The following is a 25,480-nucleotide window of genomic DNA, read 5'->3' as shown; positions in this document are numbered from 1 at the left end:
TGTGTAAGGCAGCAACATGCTCAGGAGCGAAATGCCATTGACGAGGTCTGCTAGCCACGAGATGGTTTCAGGAGAGAGCTCGCGTAGTTTTGCTATCCCTCCTCCATTGAAGGAAAACCGATTACAGCGTCCGTGGGAGTTCATAAACATCGGCATGCAGGCAGAGTTAAACGACACAGTTGAGCATTATCTGGGTAAACGAGATAATTAACCGGTGCGCTGTATGACGGTTCAAATTAATTACAGCGCAAGACTATCACGGAGGCGCCATGCATCACAAACAGAGTCTGCATTAGTTTCACAGCAAGGGGCGATGTTACTTTTGTGGAATCCCAATGAAGTAAGTTGCAGTGCAATTTTTTTAATTTGCTCAAATTGAACCAAGACTTGGGCACCGGCCTACTCAGTTGAGAACGTCCACTCTGAAGCAGATGGCACCGAGGATTAGCACGGTTGGCTACGTACGGTGCGAAAGGAGTTCAACATACGTACATACACACGGCAATGTAATAACCAGGGTGGCCTGTCTGAAGGTCAGTTACCATTTTCTGTTCAAAAAGCTAAGCATACTAGGAACCTAGCTGCAACACAGCACAACTTTGTGCTGTGTTGCCTAACTCACTTGCCTCATTCTTTGTAAGTGGCCATTGGGATGGTTGCTAACCATGATGATCAAGACAATGGCAACACTTGCCTAAGCTCCCCGTTGCATTTTCTCGGGCTGTGCCGAGCGTCGTTCGCCACGATGTTCGACGTTACGCTCCACGGGCTTCTTCAGAAACCGAATATCTCCGTTGATAACCCAAGCCGCCAGCACGAGCAGCGAAGTCTCGGGACGCCGTGCCGAACAACATGCGGCACAGGGCCGGAAACGCAACAGGGCACTACACAGACACGACCGCGAACGCCTACGCAGTCGGCAACAATTGCCTGCCTGCTTACCGCGTCGTTGCCTGCCTACGTCGCAGGCAGGTGACACTTGCCTGTCTGCTGACCACGTCGTCGGTGACATCGGCGCCCGTCAAAGGCTGCTGCATGAGGCCAGTGATGAGACCCAGCCGGTTCAGGCCCATGGCAGCCGACAAGTGCAACATCTGCAGAGAGGGCACGAGCTGCCCGTTCCTGCGGGTTTGGACGTAAGGAGATAAAGAGTTCAGAGAGGCAATGTCTACAGTCGTCAGAAAATACCAACAAACCCCACGATGTACGTACAACCATCAATCGCACGTGTGTAGAGGAGTCATTCCACTGGACGACGTCATGTCATCTGTAGAGGAGTGGGAGGAAGTGATGTGATGACGTCATGTCATCGGGGCGGCGGGGTACTTAAGGGGGACCTCGGGACGAGGGCGGGGTCGCCGTGGGGGGAGTGAGAGAGAGGGGAACGAGGGCTTGCGTGGGAGACATCCTAGCCACCGCCGAAGAAGGGCTAGAGATGCAGAGGTCTCACCTCGTCGCCGGGCGGTGATGGGTGAGCCCCCGCCCGGGGCAGACGAAGTGATAGACATAGGGGAAGCCGTACCGGGGGCGTAGATAGCTGAGGGATGTCCGCGTAAAGGACAGAGTTCTGACGTGCGCCATGACGTGTGTAAGCGTCGAGTGTTGAGAGTGGAAACAGAGTGTATGAGAGTGTGTAACAGTTGTGAATAAACGGCAAGCAGCCCTATGTAACAATCCTCGTATCCGTCTTCCTCGACAAGTCTCCTGGGTGTCAAGAGTTACTACACAACACGTGTACAGGGCTCTCCTTTTGTAAGAGGTTCAACGTTTGTATGTTACATCCGACTCGCTGCATGCAGATTTGGGCAGAGGCGTGTCTGAAAATGTCAGACACGCGACATCTACAGAAAATGACAGTTACGCCGTGAAGCCAGAAAAGTGAATCGGTGACAGCGGGATGTGATGTTGTCCTGTACCAAAATACAACACTGCTTCAGTGAAGTAATTGTATTTTTTCGGCAAAGCAATTTTAGGACTGCACCTGGACTATAAAAACAACCCATGTGGCCATGCCCATAAAAAGGACCCTCGTTGGATTTCACTTCACCATTATAAGCATGCGACCCTGCCAAAGCCAATCATAGAATCCGTTAAATGTGCAGCAAAGTAAATTTCAACGAGTTATGAACAAACTTGCGTATTGCGGCGCAACATGCAACACTACACGTCCACAGTGTTGAAAGCCAATGTCCTACCGGAGCATGGCAAACATAAACACTGTTTAGAGCCAAAGGATTGCCGGGCAAGTTGCGCCATTAAACTTCAGCTTCACGAAGCAGAGCGCTGTGGGTTTGGCAATGTAACCACAACAAGGAAGAAAAACAATCGTGCTTGTGCGGCAGGACTCACCAATACTGAAGCCAAGAATCTTCTTGGAAGAGCTCCTCTGTGAGCGGGTCAATGAGGACGAGGTCTGACACTTCCCTGGAAGAAGCACAGGAGTAAAAGTGAGGGCGAGGCACGCGGGAGGAGCTCGGAGAAGCGACCGCGAGCGAAGGCCCACTGAGCTATGTAAGCTTTTTTGCGGAACTACCTGGCCACAAATGATAGCTCAACGAAGTGGCTTATCACATGGAAATTTCGAGCAGCCAAATACTCTAAACGCGCGTTTCTTAATGTGGAGGGAAACACCACAGGACCTGGAGAAAAATCCACACGACCACAGGAAGAACATGCAAACTCAAAATACACAGGCGTCAGGATCGGGATCGAACCCATGACCCTCCTGTATACCAGGCGAGGTCGTTAACATCTCGCCACCGTAGGGCCCCAAAGCTTATCCTGCCCACCGCTGCCCACTTAAAGAGCTGCTCCACCTTTGTCCCACTGCTAATAGAATGCCGTTAAAATGCATATTATTGAGCACGTGTTGTTGAGAATAAAAACAGACAGAACTGCACTAACATTTTTCGATTTAAAGCTTTCGTGACTGCAGGGATTCATCTTCTTGGTTCTTTCGGTAAAGTCACGTAGAAGGGAAATAATAAAATAATAAAAATAAAACATAATAAAATAATTCTCACGACGTTTCGGCCACAACGCAAGCAGCCGTCCTCAGGTGAAGACCAGGTCTGTCGGGGAGACGCTGCTTGCGTTGTGGCCGAAACGTCGTGAGAATTATTTTATTATGCTTTATTTTGATTATTTTAGTATTTCCCTTCTACGTGACTTTACCGAAAGAACCAAGAAGATGCACTAACATTCCTTAAAGCCTAGGTTTTTCGCGGCTGCGCTGCACAGCTCGCTGATGTGTTTTGGGGTCAGACTGCGCGGTGCTCGGCACGATGTCCGACGTTTCAACTCCCCGTGCCGGGAGAGCTTCTCCAGGAACTGACAAGAACGTTCATTTACGGGTCACGTAAAAAGGAATGCTTATTTTGACAAACAAGCTTTTGTGCTCTAATGCAGGGATGTGAGGACTCATCTCGAAGCACTGCCGTGACCTTAAGGTGATATTTATCTCTTAATAATAATAAAATGGTGGAACAAAACATTCTGCTGAGGCATACCTGAATATTGGCGGCATAATAATTTTTTTATGGTGAGTAGCAATGTGCAAAAAAATACGCAATTTTACACAGTGGTGTTCATTCATAAACAGCCAAAGGTTAATACAAATCAAGTGGACATTACCACTAAATTCCTAGCCAGATTTTTGTTTAAGTACAGGGATATAATCGTAAACATGGATATACTATTTACATTCACATTCCAGAATACGATAAAAAAGAAAATTGTAGATATTTCCTTAAGAAAATCTCACTCAAACCACCTTTTCCACTGCACAATAGAGCCATGCCAGGGCCGTATCCAAGCCAGCCTGGCCGCACCTCAGGAGCCATCACTTTTTTATCCACTCTAGAAGCAGAGCTGTGCTGTTGACGTCAAATGCACTGAGCGAGTCATTAGCCCCTTCCCTGGCCCTGCTTGGCCTCCCCCCCCTACCTCCCGAAGCCAAATTCAGATACCTTGTGAGGGCAGAAGATCACGGTATTTTTGTTCCAGTTTGGCACAGCAAACAGCCGGCCGAAAAGGCGACTGTGTCACGGAGTATATTTTGGGCGGGCCCTGCTCGGGGTGTTAACGACGGCCGTGTTTGCACCTCACAGCTACACGTGCTCGCTACGCGAGTGTCTGCGCGCACGCACGAGTCGTAGATGTGGCTGTAGAAGCGTGCATTGAGGGCGCCGAGCTGGGCGCCGACGAGGACGAGAGGGCGCGCCAGCTTCGCCTCGAGCACCAGCCTGTGCAGGTCGTCCACCATCCTGCACGCGCACCGAGCGACGGCAAGGGGCACGCTGGCCAATCAACGCAACACGGTGACATTTCCTCGTTATATATACGCGCGCAGGGGGTGTCTGGGCAGTCCGGCGGTTAACGCGTTAGCGTCCATGACCTGGGTTTAAGAGTTGGACTCTGACATTCGAGCACAGTTATGGCGCTGTTGTTTTCGAGGTGTGCTTGCACCGCTTCCAGTGCTAAATCACAGGGTGCCATTGATAGATTCTATTGTCTGTGGTCATCCACACGTTTTATTCCTCTTATCTGTGTGGAAAAATTTGGACAATATATTCAATTTGCCACCAGCAGGTTATGCGCTTTAACTCTGACTAAAAGGTGAAGGCTCACAAATGCATGCTCATGCCACTGCTTGCTTAAGGGCATCCACTAAAGGGAGCTCTAAAGGTCATTTTTGGCCTACTCTTCTAAATTGGCCAGACGCCTTGGGAGAGGTGGTAATAGCACAATTTTACTCCACAACATGCGACATGGATTAGAGAATGTACGCAAGTTAAGGACATAATTCAAAGCATTAAAAAATAGGCTTGGGCAGAACACAAGACGACGGGAAAGGATAATCGTCGATGCTCAGGACTAGCGCTGGAATAGCAGCCAATGAAATGGAATGCATCCGAGAGTAAGTCTGAAGTGGAGATGGAGCAATGAAATCAGCTCGTGGTCAGGTGCTGGGCAAAATAATAGATTGCAGGACTGGTGAGAGATGGTGGCAAGCTTGGGGAGGACTTCATCCAGCAGTGGACTGACCAGGGTCTGATGATGACAATTAAGATGTTGATAATGTGTTCGCAAGGTGTTAGCAGATAAGCTGGGTGGTTCACCAAGCAGCAGAAAGCAGGGCTGCTTAATAACATTTCAGGGAATCGGTAATGAGCACAGCATGTCACCACAAAGGACGACGACAACCATGGAAACCTCGTCTTCTTTAAAAAAAAAAACCTAATTTCATTAAATTAGTTTTCACACCTGCTTATTGAGCTGGCCTTCAAAACGCATATTAGATTTCACACTGCACCGCAAGATATCGTTTTAACACAGCGTACGCCACCGATTTATAAAACCCACACGGACCCAGGGTGCATCGAGCGATTTACTTTGCTCCGACTTTAAAACGGAACGGTGTCTGGATACACGTTAGACGAATGACATTTTCATTGCTGCTCAGTGCGTCTGTAGAGGAGAGCTGGATTAAACTCGGAAGGTAAAATTACAACACGCCAATGCAGTAAACCAAGGCATATTGTAAATTGTGCATATTATTTTATACTGTTGTTAAAACGTGTTTAACTAAGATCTAAAATAATATTGATTAAAATCACTGTGATCATAATATTCTTAACATTCGTAGGGATAGGTAAAGGTGCAGCCCTGAAATTTAAACTACAGGTAGTCCCCGACTTATGATGGAGATGCGTTACGACGACCCCATTGTAAGTCGAAAATATCGTAAGTCGAAAATGGCCTAGCCTACCCAGGAGTCTTAAAGAATGGTGATAATTTAGCAAAACAGAGCAATTTCCAGTACCGTACTGTATAAACTATATACTGTATGTATTTATTAATTACAATACATGCTTTTTTCACTAAAATTGGGCTTTGAAACACAAAAACACAGAAAAAAATACACACGCTAACACCGTGACAACTGAACTCCGTCGACCGCTGGTGAGAGTGAGAGGCATCACCACGCAAGGCGGGAGATGCGTACAGTACATCCCGGCAGCGTCCCAACGTACAGTATCGTACCTCGTATGCCGCTGCGTTTGCCTGCCGCGCGAAATGTAAAATATTTTACAATTTAGCCATATCGCTATCGCCATCGTAAGATCGAAATATCGTAAGTCAGGGACTACCTGTACTTGTTTCACCCGCAGTTGGGAGAAGGAGCCCCAAGACAAATGGCTCAACAAAGCCCCTCCAGATATTATTTGGGCCGACTCTTTCACACTGGCCAGGCATGTTGGAAAAGGTAGAGATAAGCATAAATACATATTCTGATTTTGATAGCCCACTTTAGTCGATGGAATAAATTCATAGTATCATCCACATATAGACTTTTATTTCCACTCGAATTATTTTGTGGGTATGAACATTCTCGAATAAAAAGTATAAGCAGGCAAATCAGCCTACAAAAACATAATGCGACTTGTATGCGTGCAACAATGTATCCTCTTCGCATTGAGATGAGTAACTTTCCAAGCACACCGTTGTAACCGACAGACAGGCCGAGAAAGAACATATCAAGGTATGGGAATACTGGGGAATTGACGCCCCGTGGAGATTGAGAGGTGTTTATGTGTTTGGCAGTTTCTTTCATAGCTCGTTTATTACCCGTTTCTCACCTACGCAAGGGGTTGCGGTTACGTAGTTATCTCCAAGACCCTGGGCTAGAGCTGAGATGCTCACAACAAAAAACAACGAAACTCTGGGACACTTCAATTAGGAATATGTCCCACTGCTCGTAAATTGCATTGCACAGACAGAACAATTATAATTCTGTTTAATTATTGCATATCATTTTTAAAAAAATGACAATCGTAAAACATTAATTGCATTGTGAACAAATGTTTAAGGAATATAAATAATTTACATTCATTATCTAAAAAGTGTGTTAATCATTTGAATAAGCAATTCAAGTGAAACAATGAACGAAACGAAAAAGCAGCTATGAAAAACTAAACGGACAAAAACAAAAAAAAATCGTGAATTAACGAATAAGCAGCTAAACAGCTTAACTAAGCTAATTGTGTCGCTCCCCGGGGCTCCGTGATAGATATTGATTATTTGAAGCCCCTTTTCCCCACTGAAATGAAACAGTTATAAGTTGGGGCTTGACCTCATTTCCCCCCCCCTCCTCTGCAATGGTTATGCAAGCTGCAGTACAAGAGGGACTGCAGAGTGACCCTGGCCAACACGGAGGTAAAATCCTCGACGCATTCTGTGACCCCGCCTCCCGCACGCACGGCATGTGACCGTGCTCGATTTCAACAAATTTCCGTGGCAAACGGAAGACCCGCGTTCCAAACACTACCGTTGTTTACACTATGAGACCTCCTTTACCAGTGGCAAAATATAGTAGTAGGTTTTTACCCTTTAAACTGGTACAAAACTGACACCTTTATACAAGGCATCATGTTTGCAATAACCGCAACACAAGCAGTCAAAATGCAAACAAAAAGAAACAACTCTGATAATGGTAATGATATGCACTGTCCTTGAAGTTGATTGGTCCACACCCGAGACAGCTGTCCTTAGAGCCTAGTCTCCATTGGTGTTGGGACCAGATGACGACAAAAGGCGTACAACTCAAAAACAGTGCACTATCAGAGTATTGAGAGCTCGGGGTAAGCATTTACACTATGAGACCTCCTTTACCAGTGGCAAAATATAGTAATACGTTTTTACCCTTTATCATTACCATTATCAGAGTTGTTTATTTTAGTTTGCATTTTGACTGCTTGTGTTGCGGTTATTGCAAACATGATGCCTTGTATAAAGGTGTCAGTTTTGTACCAGTTTAAAGGGTAAAACCTACTACTGCCATTGTTTTTGGTCACCGCAATAAGCAGGGCGTGCTCAGAACACACCGCGCGTCCCTCCGGCAAAACAATGTGTCCATCTCTTGATGAATGCACTCAGGAAAAAAACAATCTCTTTGCCCCTCTTATTTCACGGCGAAACTCAGGACAGACTGTAAAGGTCAAGTGCAACCTTACCTGGGTCTCGCAACGTAACCTCGTTTCAGGAATTTTTTTGCACATTCGTGCATCGAAGAGAATGAGGTCAAGCGCTTTCAAGCAAGTCGCCCTTTGCGCTCAACACCACAGCCGAGGAATGTGACATCGTGCCGTCGAATGTGCGACACTAACATATGGGAGCACTTTTAAATTGAGCGGAACCTATACTGGTGCAGATCAAGCGATGAGATTCGATTGCTTTTGGGATCAAAAGACTCGCACCCTAGAATGCACAAATACCCCCACCGCACGGACACGCACACATACCTGCCGGTGGTGAACATTTTCCAGACTTTCTCCATCCCCGTGGTGTCGTTTGGAATAGCGCGGCTGCTAAAACCAATTCCGGCACGATCATATATGCACACCTAAAATAAAAATCCACAGGTAGCAGCAACACGTTAAAAACAATTTACGGATGACATAATTTTTTTTTATATTTAATGAGCAGAATCCGAAAGTATGGGCCAGACATTGAAAATATGCTTTGGATCTTCAGTTTTTTTTTATCCTGGAAAAAAAGCGAAGCTAGCGGGAGAAAATCAGTAGAAGATATAAAGAGATCTAAAAATAGCTGTTCCTTTAATGCCGCTGCATTGTATTTCGTCACCAGCCAGAATGTCTCCCGCCAGACTTGTGCTGCGGTTTTACTCCGTGAAATCGCAAAAAAAACATCAAAACTGTGCTGAACAATTGTAAACGCATAATACATTATGTATAATACATATGCTGAAGGCATTACTTAATTTTAGAACGTATGAATTTAATAAACACAACAGAACACACGTTATCGGTTCTCTTCATGTGCACAGCAACAGACCCAATACATTTTTGACGCGACCATTAGCAATTAGCACTGCTCATCTGTGGCACATGCCGTTTCACACACCGTGGTGCCCACAAACGTAGCCACGGCAGTCAATACAAAACTGAGATCGTGGCACTGCAGGACACCATTGATATTCAGGCCCTCGGCAGAAAAACCTTTCAACAAAAAAGTGGATTTCGAGATATAACCGATAACATAACAGTTTCAATATTAATTTCAATCAATTGCCCTTGAAGGGAATAACAACTTGGCTCTAAATATATATATAAAAGCAAAATCGGATGATGCGTTATCAGACATTGTTGAAATTGATTCAGATTACACCAAGTCCCTTTTTTGTATTATAAAAAAATTGCCTTGGGGGTGACCACGCTCTTGTGAGCGAGGTCGTCCAATCACTGTGCGCTCTCGCTCGCTCGGACTGTCACTATAGATGTGTGTGTGCACTATTGCCATCTATTGTTGCATGAGAGAGTATTGTATCTTTTAGTAACTGCCCGGGTGGTTCAGCGGTAGAGCAAGTGGCTCACAATTGGAAAATTGAGAGTTAAAATCGTGGATGGGCGCTGACTCGGTCCATCTTCCTCTCAGGAATCCATCATATCAGCACAACTTTGCAGGGAAATCGACAGTGATTGTCCAATGGATAAACGTACCCTTGTCACAGGAATGTGAATGTTTTGCACCTCTGACTTGAGGGTTGTAAACAGAAGATAAGCACTGTTCAATCGAACAGGAAGTGACATTGACTTAAATTTGTGTACTTAAGCACTAGGAAATGCGTTCCTACTCATGAAACAAAACAAAGACCTTTTGAAACAGTGACCGAATTTGACCTATATAATTGACCTCGAAAGGGGATTTAATTCGTCAAAGTTGTAGACTTGGCGTAACAGGGACAGGCAGCAAACGTTGTGAGACTCAATGCGTCGTCTCACAGTCAAGCCTGGTTGAAGAGCCACACGGATTACGTGGGTTCACAATCTCACCTCGAGAGTAAGGCAAGTGCGCATATACCCTGGAAAACTGTCAAGATGCTGCTGAAAAAATTTGCAGGCCACGCCGTCTGCATTGCTTGAAATACCGCCAATGATTCTAGCAGCGAACGTCATCTGGCTCGTTTGCCTTGCCCACTGTAGCAAAACAACACTGCCGCCATGCACAGTCCAATTCATCAAGCGCACGTGACTTGTCAAGCCTGATACAGGAGCTTTTGGTAGGCTTTCGGCTAACCATCTAACAAAAACGGTCACTGGATTGCGCGTTTTCAAATGCGCTTCTTGCGGCTGTCTGGAATGCTCTTCCTTCCGATATTAGGAAGCCACTGGAACTAGGCACTTTTAAATAATCTAGATTGTAATTTAATTTCTTTAGAACTCATCTTTTTGGTTCTTTCGGTAAAGTCACGTAGAAGGGAAGTAATAAAATAATAAAAATAAAACATAATAAAATAATATAATATAATAAAATAATATTTTTTTATGTTTAGTTTATTGTCCTTCTCTGGCAACTCCAACTAGCTAATCGGAGGTGCATATATACAATGGACACGGAATCCGAAGCAAAGAGATGGCTGGAGTTTCAGTCAACAATGGTGGACACGTTTGATCACAGAGGGCTCTGTCGCAAGCGATCGTTCATGGCTTACAGAAAGATTCGGTCCCCTTCTGCGCATTTGCTCCCAATCCAACTTTAGTGCCCAATCGCCACTTTTGTTGATCATGCCACTATTAATATCCTGTCCTTCTCTCCACCCATTACAATTGTTTTCTTTCTTTCATTTTCCATCTTCTTGCTTCTCTTGTTACTTCAGAGATCGCAGCTAGGAACCAGTAAGATTATGCAAATCGACACTGCCAACTTGGAAATTGTATGCCATCGTCTTTTTGTGTTCCTGTGTTGTATAATTATTTTAAAAACGGTAAATACGTTGGGGCTGCTTTGGTGGGATTTATTTGTCGGCTGTGAGCCTTACTTTTCACCTGAAAGTCAACGCATAACTTACACTTTTGGACTTTTTTGTTGTTGCAAAGAGTGTGTCATAATAATGGACGCTATGTTGGATTGTGAGTAATCGAACCTCTCTCGAAGTGTTTGTCATCGAACATATATGGATTTAAACAAATATCTTTTTTCCACAAATGCATCTCGATCATGCTATCCGTGGTCACGTCACGACACGACACAAAATAGGTATTCGGATCTCGGGCAGAGCAGTGCAACCTTTCTTGTCAGAACCCGACACAGCATCACTCAAAATCTGCTTCAGACACCACGGTCTCGAACCGTTACAGCCACACATCGATATTCTGCTGTCGCCCCTTCAGTGTGGAACTCTATCCCTTTGCACATCCACAACATCAAATGCACCCCCGACTTTCAAGAAAACAACTAAAGGCCTATCTGTTTGGTGAGGCTTTCTAGCAGCCCTGAGCTTGGCTCCGCACCTCCCATTTGTTGACTTGTCTGTAAAATCTGGCGCGTTATGAATGTCATTTTTATTATTAATGGGAGTGCATATCAAAAACCAAACGCTCCAAATTCCTACAAGGGACCGTTGTACCACACGTGAAGGCAATGCACCTTTCCCACGTGCCCTGCCACTGACAGCGATGTTTGTCAAATGACAGTCAAACCAATAATAATTATTGCTCAGAGCTCCAATTTAGCCACACCGAGTATAGAACCTGAATTTATTGTCATGGATTTTTGTGTGTGTGCCGTCATTGGTATCCGGGCTGAGACCATAAACTCACTGCACTTGAGAATCCCGTTTAATCTTACAGGGTGGTGTGGAGTTGAACCCAGTGCCAGCTCAGCAATCCAACCTCTGAACCTCGTGGCCATCTCCGAAAATTCACAGATTTTTAATGGCCATGTTAGTCTGAATTGTGAATGTACTAAATGCTCATTCGATTTCCCATTCTACAACGGTCTAGTCAACTACTTTGCATAACAAGTCAATTGCTCACAAAAATATTGGTATTTTAATTAGTTAATAACCTCAACAGTAAATACTATGATCACAATAATGGTAATTAAAGTTGTTTTTCCATTACATGGTGCAATTGTACTGGATTACAATGGATTTTAAAACATGCACGTACAAATCAATATTTGTAAATGCACTTGGTCATAATTGCAGTTAAAACGGCACAATCGTGTCACATCAAGTCGTATATTTGCGTGGCTCTCACGGTGCATTTTAGGGTTCCATCGCATGTTGTTCTGTTAATGGATATCTGTGACAAAGAGCTTCATAACTCATCGGATCTCTCCATGATAAATAAAAGATTCTGATTCTGATAATCCCTCCAACTGCACATTTAGTTTCTTTCAATGATATGGTCACATTCACGAGCACAATGTGCCGTCTTCCATCGCGCGATAGGGAGGGTGGGGGGAGCTGAAGGAGGGGGGCGGAGATTGTGTTAATTTGATTCCAAGGCGTTCGTTCAGCTGAAGCCATCATTAATTACGAGGTCTCGACTCACACCTGTGAGCACGCTCCCTTGAATCTCTTTTACCCCGTTGCTACCCACCACGTATGTGACGAGTGCCTTCGCAAGGCCACTGAGCGCACACAGGGCGATACGGTCACGAGCGCTCTCACTCACTTAACGCACATCGTCAAGGAGGTAACAAGTAAAAGGTGCGGCCCCGCAATTGCCTTAGAGCAGGGGTGGGGAACATGCGGCCCGCGGGCCATACAAGGCTCGCAAAATCATTTGGTGTGGCCCTGCCAAGGCAACCGCAGACGGGACTCGAAATTCAATAAATCTAGGAGCAAACCTGGAAAAGCAGTTGCGAGTAGCAGCAACATCATCAATACGAGCTAACATCACACGCCTCACCAAAGAGAAGCAGTTCCAGCCATCACATTAGGGGTGAGGTAATTAAATGTTTGACCAAACATAACAATCTAATTTTTAAGTTGATAATTTTGTGTGGCCCGCGAATTATGTTATAGATATCCAAATGGCCCTTGGCAGAAAAAAGGTTCCCCACCCCTGCCTTAGAGAACCCCTCGAGAGGGTGTTTGGCCTACCCTTCCACGCAGGCCAGACACCTTAGAGGAGGTTAAAAAATCCACACTTGAGCCCAACTCACGTGAACTGTCGATATTGAATATTTATGGGTGGACAGATGTGTGCAGAGGAGGGGGAAATCACTGCTGGACACCTGTGGAAAAGAGCTTAGTAGGTCATCGGCTTTCTCCAGGATAAATAAATATTCCGATCCTGATTTTAAGGGGCGACCTCTGGATTGCAAGTCCAGTGCGCCAACCACTATACCATGGTAACATCGCAAGGAGGTATCTATACAGTTACAAGTAAGCGGTGGTACGGACGTTTAATGAGAGGACTTGGTAAGGAAGATAAGATATATAGGTATTAGGGGTAGAAGAATACATTGATTAATATAGTTGTTGAAGCTCGTGATAGGTGCTGCATCAAATTGAGTGCAAGAATCGATGCGTTTCGATCTGTATAGGTTGCAGGTAATGGGTTCACCTCGGCTCTGCGGCAGCCACTAGAGGCATTTACCAATCGCTTTGGAATCACCGGGAGTTGGGGGATCAATCATTCCACCCCTGGTAGATACAGCTCATATTAAAGAGTGAAACTTAAAAAGAGTGTGTTCTAAACATGCAGTTCTGTGTCAATATATTAGGTTATGGGCAACTGCCGTAATGTAGTCTACAACAGCATTACAACCAGCCCATAATGCAGCGGGCCACAATTCTGTATGGCAGTCGAATGATTAATTGTGAAAATGGGAGTATCGAATTCCCTAATCCACTATCACGGAAACTGTATTAAACTAACTGTGGAGGGGCCAGAAATCAATACCAAAAACATCAATATCACATCGGTCTTGGACAAGACTGAACAAGTTAAAGCGATAAAAACGGCCTAACATGGCTCGTGACGAGTGGAGAACTAATTTATAAAACTATGAACTCATTTCACGGGAAATGTGTCCCTGCCGTCTAGAATCAAACATGACCCGTTCGCCAAGAGCCAATCACCCAATGTCCTTGTCACTTGCAAGGTCTGGCAAAATCACGCTCCAAACCAAGTTACCGTTTTGCTTGGGGCACCAGTGGCGAGATGTTCACTACCTCGCCTGGTATATAGGAGGTCCTGGGTTAAATCCCGACCCTGATGCCTGTATATTTAGGATTTGCATGTTCTTCCCGTGGTTGCATGGATTTTTCGCAGGGTACTCCGGTTTTTTCTTCCACATTTAGAATCAATATACATTCAGGGTAACTGGCTGCTATAGATTTCCACGTGATAAGCCACTTCGTTGAGCTACCATTTGTGGCCAGGTCACTTCTGAAAAATAGCTATAGCTCAACGGGCCTTACCTGGTAAAATAAAAAAAATATTTTAGTCGTTTAATTTATTTTCTTCATCATGTACAGGGTGATCCAGTTATAGATAGCCCACTGCAAGAATAGGGAGACATGATAGACGAGACAACATCAACATTCAAATCCTCTAGGTGTCTTCCACCAAACCTTTAAACACTCCTAATGCACGAAGTCCAACATAGCTCAGAAGGCTGCAAGGTCAAATCCTGCATGAGGGTTGACTCCGACTGAAATCTCACCCCCCCCCCCGTCAATGAAATGAGGGGGAAATAAACAAAGGGTTGTCTCTGTAGACTCCCCCATCGCCATACGAATGCAGAATTTCCCCCCACTGGCTCAGGGCTGTAAAGCAGGAGATGACGACCACCCCAATGCTCGTCCGAGCAGATCACTCTAACAGAGTTGGTGGGGGGGGGGGGGTCTTTACCTCGCGGAGAATCTTACAATCCGCTAGAGGACTGCGGCACCATGTACAGGGTGCTTAAAAAGATGTCAACACTTTCTGAGAATTTGCAACAATACCACGAGAAATGTGCTGCCTCCGGTCTCTGGAAACCACGTGGAGAAGATTCCAGCCATGTGTTGACAATGATGGAGGCTCGTTGACTTTTTGAAGCTATTAACATGCATATGTTATCATGTTACAGTGTATTATCCATTAAAAACGATAGTCCCATATAAGTGTTAACGTTTTTTTAAAGCACTCCGTATATATATTCCAGCTTGACCTCGGGTCGGCGCGCGCAACGGTGGGCTGACGGATGCTAACGGTTTGACCTCGAGGCAAGGGACCTGGGGTGCGAGGCAGTCTCCTCCCCAGGGCACCCTCGAGTGGCCAGGCTCATCCGTGCCTAGCCCGGCACCCCGTGAGATGCCGGCCTGCCTGCCGGCTGACCGACTGCAGTCGTCGCCGAGCGTGTCGACTAATCGACCGACCAATTTTCTCCCGTGCCGTTTTTCACGCGTTTTGTTTGCAATATTTAACGGATCGCACATTTTTTTTTACCGTGGATGAACAAAATAATTATACATTTCAATGGCAAGTGTGCCGAACGTACTTTGCTTCGATTGCGGTACCATTACTGCAGTATAACTAAAATACAATCGAAAGCAGATCAGGTTCCAAATGACTACATCAGCTCTGAGATTGCGTTTCCAAATACACAAGTATGCCTTATAGCAGAATTTGCCCTTCGTCGTGCCGCAGCACTGTAATGCACGGATGTGCTGCTTATGCAAGAACTTACATCCAGCTTCTACTGCCGTCGGCTTTTATTTAACAAGAGCAATGAATATTTGCTCAAATCCTGTTATCTTCAGCGGCCTAGCGTTTTGGTCATAGAGTAATCGATTACTCATAAAAGGACTCCCTTCACAGGAAGGCCACGTGCAAAACGCCTTACAAGCTGCGGCGATAGCATTTATCAAGTTGAAAATAATTAAGCAATTCTGTATACTTATTTATTTCAATCCTATCAAACCTCATTTTTAAGGTATTGCATGCGTTTTGTGCTCAAAGTACGTGTCGATTTTTGCTTAAGACACAAATGTGCTTAGTTGATAATTAAAAGCATGGAATTAAATAATCAATATGGTCATATAAAAAAAGATTACACTTAATAAGCAAACGGAATTTATCGCAAGCGTAGTATTTTATAAAATACACAAAATGTGCTGCTGTTATGGTCGTCCCACCGTATTCAATGGCCTAGACTGAAGCCACAATTATTTTCCTTGGATGAGTGGCCCCCTTGAGATAGCATTCAATGCACCGGATGAGTTAGAGTATGAATTAAACACTTCAAAAGTAAAGCACAGGGGAGGAAAAACTAAACAAAAACAACTCTCATGGCCAATAAAAAAAACAGCAAGGTCAACCGAATATAAAAAAAAATAACTAAAAGCGCAATCATATATACAGTGAGCGGTTATATTTTTGAAATGCATTGAAGACAAATTATATTATTAGAAAAAAATAATAGGCTGCATCTCAGCCACAGGCTCATACGGGCATGTTGAGCTATTGATGCTCCGCACACATTGGCCATGGTTCAAATTTACAAACAGCTGGTGAATGAGTCATAGTTTGTTATTCCAGTTGTAATGAGCAACTTCCGCGACACGTCGTGTAGAGGGTACTTCTTCTTTATTTACTCACACTGGGCACAACACAGGCCAACACTTGTTCTTCCTCACACTGAGTATAACTCTAGGTATTAACACCTCCACTGGCTACACACACAGCCGATCGCTCGGTGTGGTCCCATCGCGCCCACTCGGCTACGCCGCTGGTTGGCGCGTGACGATGACGGCGATGGAAACCACGCAGGAGATCTTCCACGTGGCCGGACAACGGAGAGAGATGTCGGCGAGCAGCGACGCAGCCTGGACCCAAGACCCCACACATGAGCCCCAAGCCCCGGGTCCGATCCCCCTTATATCTCCCCAGGCGTGGCTAGGCCCCGCCTCCAGCCACGCCCTCTCGTGGAACCTTCGAGCAGGTTCCCGGAGCATCTCGGTTAACCCCACCTGTTACCTTTGCCCTAGATACACCTCCTTCTCTGATTGGTTGTTACTTCTGTGCCCGTACTCGTGAATCCCTTCCCAGGCCAGCAGGTGTCACCCTGTCATTACACAGTGAACACCACTTGTGCATTACAATGACCGATTGTAATTTTCATAATTGCATGGCAAGGTTGAAGCAAAACCCATTCCTAATATCAGACGATATTAGGAAGCCACTGAAGATATGCACTTTTTAATCTAGATTGAAAACTAATTTCTTCAAAACTGCTGTTTGTGTATAGTCTGTTGTCCTTCTCCCGCACCTACGACTAGCACAGTTGGCAACGTACAGTGCGAAAGAAGTTCAACATGCATACATAAAGCAGAGTGAAGCTGCTTGATTTGTAAAAGCTATGGCCTGCAAAAACAACGACTGAATGCTCTTACATTTCTTCCTCACACCACCTGTGTCTGTGTGTTTTGTTCATTGTCGCAGTAGGGGGTATATCTGGTGCATTTACCGGTCATCTCAGTCAGCCAACCCATGGCACCTGTGTCTGTTTCCAGATCTCCTGTCAGCGAGCCTTCGACACTTCACATCGCTAGAGTTCGATTCCTGCTCACGGCCAATACCAGTGACGATTATCTGAACCAGTCCTGGGCCTCCCCTCGGTCGACTCAGTCTCAAATGAGTACCTGGTACGGTGCGTGAACATTGCCACTAGGCAGCCGGGTGTGGTTCCTGGCCACTCATCCCCTCGTGTGCCATTCTGGCCTTCATATGTGCTCGCTAAAAGCACTTGCCCCAACAGTCTGTTAAGGCTATACAGGGGATCTTCGTCTTTGTTTGTTTACTTCAGTACCTTGGTCATTGAGGACAGCTCTTTCTGCATTGCAATCCAGATGTCGGAAGACATCCCCGCTGGTGCATCAAACAAAACTGGAATGGACACACAATAGGTGCAGCGTTATACATTTCAGGACAATGCTGTATCTATTCCCCCCCCCCCGCTTCCCCATTCCTTTGTCGGAGCCTCAATGAGCGTTATTCCTTTTGTACTGGCCTTTCCAACTCATTAGCGCATCTTTGCACCAGGGGCAACTCCCATCCCTCCAAGGGCATATTTTACTGGCACCTGTCAGCGTAGCAGAGTTATGTTCCAGGAAGTGTGCCAAAAACCTCGCTGTCATGACACGGCAGGGGAATGTACGAGCGCAGTCGATCAGGCACGTGTTCACACGCAAATGTGCCTTCCCACAAAGGAGCTCTTAAGAATCCTCGGGCAATGTGCAGCGGGGAGCAGCAATGCCGCCGACGCGGCATCCAAAACCAAAACAAGCAGCCGGGCATGACGCTGCATGAACAGAGCCGCCTCCGGGGCATAACAAATATACAAATATGGAGCCACGAAGATAGTGCCCCCCCACCCTGCAACCGAGGCCTCGTTAATATCTTACACCTGCCTTGCACCTAAATGAAAGCGATTCGCAGTATGTGAGATATTAACGTGATGTTGATTGCACGCAGGGTGTGGCTTTACACGAGTGTGCAGCTGAACATGTTCTTACCGTGGTGCACGACAGCACTAAAACACATTTTGAAATTAGGCAAAAAAAATATCTGTCATTTTTTTCTGTGACATTAGGAAGTGTGCTTAATAAAAAAATAGTAATCACTCCTGAAATGCAGAATGCAAGCCATTGAATTAATATTTTACAATGATTCTACTGTATATGAGAGTTGCCACCTCTGAGGTTAAAACAACCTGGAGATATCGTTGGATCTCACAATATTGGAAGACAGGTGAACAGTGTGCTGATGTATTGTCTTGAGTGGAATATTATTATGCAACTGACAAAAAAAATTGCCCATTTAATGCCCTAGGAAGACTTGCAGATTTCCTAGGACAGCTACACGAAAGAAAACAATCCTGAGAAAACCAGAGCACGTGGCAACCATCTCTAGGCCAGGAAAATAAAGCCATTTAGTGTATTGATGTTTACGGTTACCAAACTTAAAAAACACACACACACAATGTATGAATATGTCTACGATTGCACTTTTTTAATATCGGACTTACATATTTGTCGTCTACCCCTTGAGTGTGATCTGAAAATTTTGGTCTTACCTGCATTATAAAAGTTGTTTAGTGCAATGAGCTTTCTGCTCGTGGATTAAAACTGTTAACGCCAACAAATGTAAAGGTGCGGCCCTGCAATTGCTTGCTCGTGGCACTGCTAGCAGAAGGGCCACTAATGGAGGGAGCTCTAGTTCCAAAGCCCCTCTAGAGGATACCCACACTTTACCCCACCACACGCGGCCTGTCGATCGACTGAGGTGTGTCCATGTATTTTTGCTGGGTGGACAAGAGGCCAGAGTCTGGTAACCATTACACCATGGTAGCATCCCGACTGTGCCATGTACTGTAACGTAATACGTCTTGTCAGCAGGTTCCATTTTCAGTATTTGTTCTGCTTGTTACCCGAACAGGTTTCCTTTTTCCAATTGCAGTAATTACATGCAAATGAGCACACAAGCGACACGTTCTTTGCGTCACTTAATTTAACAAGGCGACTTCCGTTCTATTTGTTCGTACGAAGCTGACGGTGTGTTGTTGTGCTCACAGCTCTGGGCGCTAGCTTGCATGCAAGACAGCACCAGCGACGCTTTGCAAACATTGACAAGTGGTGTGCAATGAACAACAAGCCCTCAGGATTGATTATCAGCGCATCCGTCTGTCCACACTCGCCACCACACAGAACGCCACTGAAGGCTGTTGTCAGAACTTCAAAATTGAATGTGTACGCAGAATTTGCATAGCAAAACAACCGCAGTATGCCTCACTGGTTTAATGTGCCGATTTTGCATATTCGTTCATATTTAATGTCATTACGGAATATGAATGTCCTGGAAAGTGTTGCGCAATGCCAATATTTATCTGGTTCATGGCCCGTCAACTAATAATCCATTGGGAATCTGACAAAAGCTTTCCATAACTTCGTCAAATGTATCTGACAAATCCAGGGCAGAAATCCACGTGCTCAGTTTCATATCAATCATGTATTATTACCTTCGCATATAGATTGTTTTGAAAGTACAAATGTACTGCCAATTAATAGATTTATATTTTAGTAGGATTTTCAAGTTTTCGAACAATGTGCTGAAAGAATCATATTGTCTTCATCAATTTTATTTGACAAATCCATGTCAAAATATGTTTAGCTAAATATATTGCACTTCATACTGGGAAAAATAAATCAGAATACAAGTGACACACCAAAAATAAAAATGCATGGAAAAGGGTTGGCCTAAAGAGTGGAGAGATTTTATACGTGACATAAAACACATGGAGATGCTCACACATTTGAAGGACTCTAAAAACATGTAAAACATTCATTATTGTTCTTGTTTACCCAGGAAAGCCTCAATATACGTATCAGGGCTCCTTTTCAGGAGGGCTCTGCCAACGTTTTGCAGCAGGGGGTGATGATTCCAACATTAATTCCAAGAAAGTAATTTGTGGTAAACTTTTCAAATTTGGCCGAATTTTGTATTAGTACTCAAAAATATTTCTCGACAGTAATTTAATGCACAGATTCATGCTTACAAGAGTTGAGTTCAACATTAATATTGCTGCATTAATCTAATTTCTAGCAAGAGGAATGACCACAACGTTTGCTGCAGAATCAACACAATCCCATCAAAGATAATCTGACGGCAGTAAGCAGTGTTGAATAGACACAAGCACATTGATGAGGTCTCATCAGTTCAAAATACAGATTTTCAGTTTGCCAATGAACATTGATTCTGGCCGCAATGGGAATTATCCAGCAGACACTTTAAAAAAGTAGAAACAAACCAACCATTATTATAAACCATACCTCACATGCATTGCAGAGTGAAATTTTGCTAATTGTTATCACATTTTTAGCAGCAAATAGAAGCTGGGAATAATGCACAAATATGGCATGTATTGGATAAAGGTACCACTCACAGTATTTGCACAAACTTTTTGCGTCCGTTTTCATTCGATACCGCACCACTAACTGAGGATAAGATTCCCCAGGGTACACTGTTACAAGATCCTACGGCGCACAGCGTGTAACGCGAAATAGCCTCTTTTTTTTTTACTTACACGCACTTACAGGAGATAGTGTTTTTGTAATTGATATAGCGAGAAGTTACACGACGCCCAACGTGTCGTTAAGGCAAGAGAGGTGTACACCTCAACGTGAAGTCAGCCGGTGCGAGCCGCTTACCAACTGGAATGCCGCTTCCTAGACAGCTCATGTACAGCTGTTGGCCCAGCCCGATGTCAAGCACCTCCCCTGCAGAGCACGCAGATTGTCGAGCATGTTATTAACCATTTCCCGTTCCGAGACGACTGCAAATTGCAGGGTGGGTCCCATTCACCGCAGAATATCGGAAAGTGCAAGCGGTTAGCGTTCATTTTTTAGAGATGCATAGCACTGTTGTTTATAAACACAATGTACTCACCGCAGAGAACTGTAGCGACACGACCGCACTCTATGACCGTTGGTTCCAAACTGTGCCACACGCCCTACCGCATGGCCTTGTGGGAGCCTTGGTACCGATAAAGTTATTTTATGTGCGTTTTTCTTCCGATTCCGTTCCGACGACGTACGTGAAAACTGATGACATACACGTACGTCATCGGAATGACGCAACACACAACAAGAGCTCGTCGGCCATTTTTTACTTGAAGCAAAGATAAATTTACTTCGTTGCAACAAATAAACGCATGCATGTGTAAGAAACATGCATATGTAAAATACAAGTCAACGTGGTTTAATAGCACAATTGAGCCTGCTCTGCCACTCAGCTGCTGTTACCGCCGCCCTGAGCCAGTCAGTGGTGGGAATTCCACGTTCCTACGGTGGGGGCGAGTCTTTCCATAGGACCAGGATTTGGCCAAGACTAACATCAGTGGCAAGCAATATCCCAAACAACCCTGGGGCCTCCCTTTGCCAACCCATGCCGACCAGTTTGGTAAAGTACGGTCAAATAACCACCACAAATTTGTGGCGTGTGGAGGACTTCATCCAGCAGTGGGTTGACTAATATATTAATTGTTTAAAAGGTGAATATTAAAAGTATAATGTATAGCCCTTTTGTCATACCGCAGTGCACAAACCACTCTGGCTCCACCAAATTGCAAAACTTGCATGTTCAGTCTAGAGAAAATGCGCTCACATACGGTATAAAGGGGGAAAAAATGATGAATGTAGTCGGGTCTACATTGGAATACCATCCTGCAATCGGAGCATCTGAGCATCCAATAACAAAAAAAATATGAGCAGAGGTGCAATAAAAAAACAGCATTTCATGACCTTTGCTTTCTTCAATATAGATGCATAGGTCTCTCATCTGGTATTAATAAAGACAACCTTTATCTGGATACTCATTGGTATTTTGAGGATAGGCGAATGTAGCCCAATATATCCTGGCTTCGTTTGAAGCTGGAATCCAGAGCACCTCTCAAATGAATAATTAAATGGTAACTAGTGGCAATGATACCGAATCAGAAACCTTTTCACCGAGCGCTCTTGTATTTCAGTAGCCCTGGGTGAAATGCTAAACATATTTTGCCTCCAAATTTGAAGTCAATAAAGGGACTACTGCCGCAAGGTAATCTCATAGGGTTTTAAAATAGCATCCGGTGGATTTCTTTACACGGACTTTATTTATTGCGCGCCACTGCCATGTTCATCTCAGGGGACACGAAAAACCACGTAATTTTTCTGTAAATTAATAACAACCTTTACTACGAGCGGAAAATCACAATGCCTTGCTCAATTAATAAAAATTGCGTTTGCCTGTAAATTGATTTGATTTTCTTGTCAATGCAAGGGGCGGAATTTTTTTCGGACAAAAGAACCCGGCATTATCTATGTAACGTATCGTTGTTCTACAGTTTATGTAAGGCACTTCAACAAACAGCACATTTAAATGTGTAATGCTTAAAATTCAATATATTTCTTCGATTGAGCAAGGTTATGAGACCTTGAAAAAAGAAGGCGATGGGAGGGAATTCCAAAGTCGAGCAGTGCGTGCAATGAAGCAAAATGAGATGTTTTGACCTGCAGTGTGGTGGTTGAATACAGCGCAGATGAGACTAAACAACCATTCTTGATGGACCTGAGTCCCACTAGTAGTGCAGTCCTTTAAAAAATACCCAGGCAGCTAGGCTGTGTCAATTGCATGTCCCATTCAACTGGGCACATCTGAGCTGAGACAGAGCGTTACCCTCATTATACACATGTTTTTCCACTGCCTATTTTCCATGCCGAACCCGAACCAAACCATGATGTAAGTGGCCTCACACCAAGACATGAATCTGGCTTGGGCCCAAGCAGGACTAGAGGTAGGGCAGCTAATGCCGTGTTTATTTCATACGACGTGTCAGTACACTGCACAGACACTGTGACACCATGTCATCTACAAGCGTTTCCAATGATTAATTGCGTGTGACGTCAGTGCCACAGCTCAGCTTCCAGAGGGACAACTAACCCTGGTGTCTCCTGGGCTGCGTTGGGCTGGCTCGTCATGTCCCCAATGCGGCTCGGTGGTATCGTGGAAGAGACAGGTGGCTTCTAGTTAAGACAATGCCGTGTGTACCTGCTGGCTTCAGCATCTTGGCCTCTCTCTGCAGAGAGGCGTAGTTGAGGAAGGGCGGCAGAAAGAGGAAGAACAGCGCGTATTTTCCCACAGACAGGAGGCATGACAGCGGCCTCAGAGTACTCCCTCCCGCCACGCTTGACGTCTCTCTCCCCTCGCCTCCTCTCCGCTCTCCCTGCCGACTGGTTTCACGTGACCTGGACAGAACCTGGGGCACGATCGCTCCATCACTCTCCGATGAACACCACGCTTTTCAGACCGTGAAATGCAGGTGCTTTTTGCAGCACAATTTGCACACAGTAGTATTTACATCTACTTAGTGACATTGCAGAACATTTTTGTTGTCCCAAAGGTAGAAATAAAATAATCAAAACCTATAACACTGTGTTGTGCGATAGTAACAGCAGCACAGAAGCTACAAACCCGACGAAAACAAAGATATGCTACCAGAATGCACGAGAGTAGTGTTAAAGCAATCTTACGATATGGATTAGTGATGAGCGACACTGAATAAAACTGATGTTAGTAAACTGGAGGCAGTGGAGATGAGAGCACGCAAGGGTAAGCTGGAGTAGAATGGAATGAATCTCAATCAAATATCATAGGGAGACAAAACAGTAGGCCATGAATTCAAGGAAAGTCAGTGGTGAGAGACAAAAAAGACTGAGGTGGTTGGCTCAATGTTTAAGAATAGCAGATGAAAGGCTGCCCAGGAGAATCCTGGAGTACAGTAAGTATAAACCAAGGGTAACTAGGCCATAGGGGAAGACTTTCAATAAGATGGAGAGGTAGGGCTGCTGAAGACCGTAAGATAATTCACTCTGGAGGGCGTGAGCGACTGAGAGTATTGGAGGGGTTGTATGGCTCCACGCACCAGTATCAATGCTTTGGATTTTGACAAAAAGAATATGAAACAACAGTAGGCATACACATTATTCTGGTGGCTTATGTAACAGCATCAGGTGCTGGCGGCAACTTGTGCAAACATCCAATTTACACCAAATTTATTGAAAAATTAATTATGCACAGCTGCAAGCAATGTGGTTTTTTTTACGTTAATCATCTGCCTTTCGGGGTTCTTTTAATTGCAGACATTGTAAATCTACATACAAAAAAATAATAAATACAAATGTAAATGCTCAAAACCGTAGGTCGTTCTCAATCACCTCTAAACACGGTTTGGGGTTATTTCGTGAAAGTTTAGAATGAGAGCAATTGCAGTGTCTCTCGCACAACCTGCCAAAGGACAGGATGAATGCTTTCCAACATTTGGAGAATGAGGAATTCACGGTCAAGTTGCCGCTCCACAGTCTCTCGTGACATCACGTGCCTACCGACCCCTTTGAAAAAGGGGGACAATGAATGAGTATGGACAGGAATGTGCACGCTGACGTGAGCCTCCCAAAGCTATTAGCCTGGAGATCATTTGGAGAATATGGCAATTGTGACAGAATGAAAGTTCGGGTCACGAGTGTGCGTCATGCCGGGTGACGCGGTCGCCCCAAACATATTGTGAACGGATTAAAAATGTATGCGTATGAATAAGACATGCATGGCTAGCATAGAAACAGTAATGGATGTTTCAAAACCTGAAAGGCCAGGTTTGATCTTGGCATTCATGGACAATGTTTAATCAAAACGCAAGGATGCAGTAACCAGACCAAAAGCCATTCCTTCATGCAATGTGTATTTAAAGATGTGTTCATGACTTGCGTCTTATAAAGTCAGATATCTGTAGTCTAAACTGAGATACACCGTACTAAATTGTATTCAGAATGAAAAGCTGAAATCAAAAGCGTTATACGAATGGGCTTGGCATGTCCTGTTTGACGGTATATTCTCACTAAACATTGGGACCACCCAAACATCACCTCATCCCAATGACACTGGCAAGTTCACCTTCCATCGCAATTAAGACTACCTGCTCGACATCCTGTCACATCCTTCTCATGCCAATTAAAATATACATCGATCGAGCTTTTCATTGAAAGTACTTTATTTTTGCTCAAACGAGAACTGGGCCTATCCCATCCAAAGTACATCCATTTTTAAATCCTTTATATTAAGTTCACTTGCTTGCTTGCTTACGA

At 44.7% G+C, this 25,480-nt stretch overlaps 1 protein-coding gene across 1 annotated transcript in view; it reads right to left on the bottom strand.

Annotated features, from left to right (window-relative positions):
* LOC144717861 (uncharacterized) overlaps positions 1–25,480 on the bottom strand; it is a 35,872-nt gene that overhangs the window by 8,541 nt on the left and 1,851 nt on the right. Inside the window, exons 3-9 of the mRNA XM_078593584.1 lie at positions 23,391–23,598; positions 21,011–21,079; positions 17,614–17,690; positions 8,304–8,404; positions 4,149–4,265; positions 2,350–2,424; positions 984–1,122 (exon numbers count right to left, since the gene is read on the bottom strand). Coding sequence (XP_078449710.1) covers positions 984–1,122; positions 2,350–2,424; positions 4,149–4,265; positions 8,304–8,404; positions 17,614–17,690; positions 21,011–21,079; positions 23,391–23,598 — 786 coding nt within the window. The remainder of the gene's footprint in view (positions 1–983; positions 1,123–2,349; positions 2,425–4,148; positions 4,266–8,303; positions 8,405–17,613; positions 17,691–21,010; positions 21,080–23,390; positions 23,599–25,480) is intronic.

This window comes from Lampetra planeri, chromosome 4 (genome assembly GCF_965212315.1).
Source record: "Lampetra planeri chromosome 4, kcLamPlan1.2.h2, whole genome shotgun sequence".
Classification (NCBI taxonomy): Eukaryota; Metazoa; Chordata; class Hyperoartia; order Petromyzontiformes; family Petromyzontidae; genus Lampetra; species Lampetra planeri.
The sequence above is the reverse complement of the archived record's forward strand: the minus strand, read 5'-3'. Positions and strand labels throughout refer to the sequence as shown.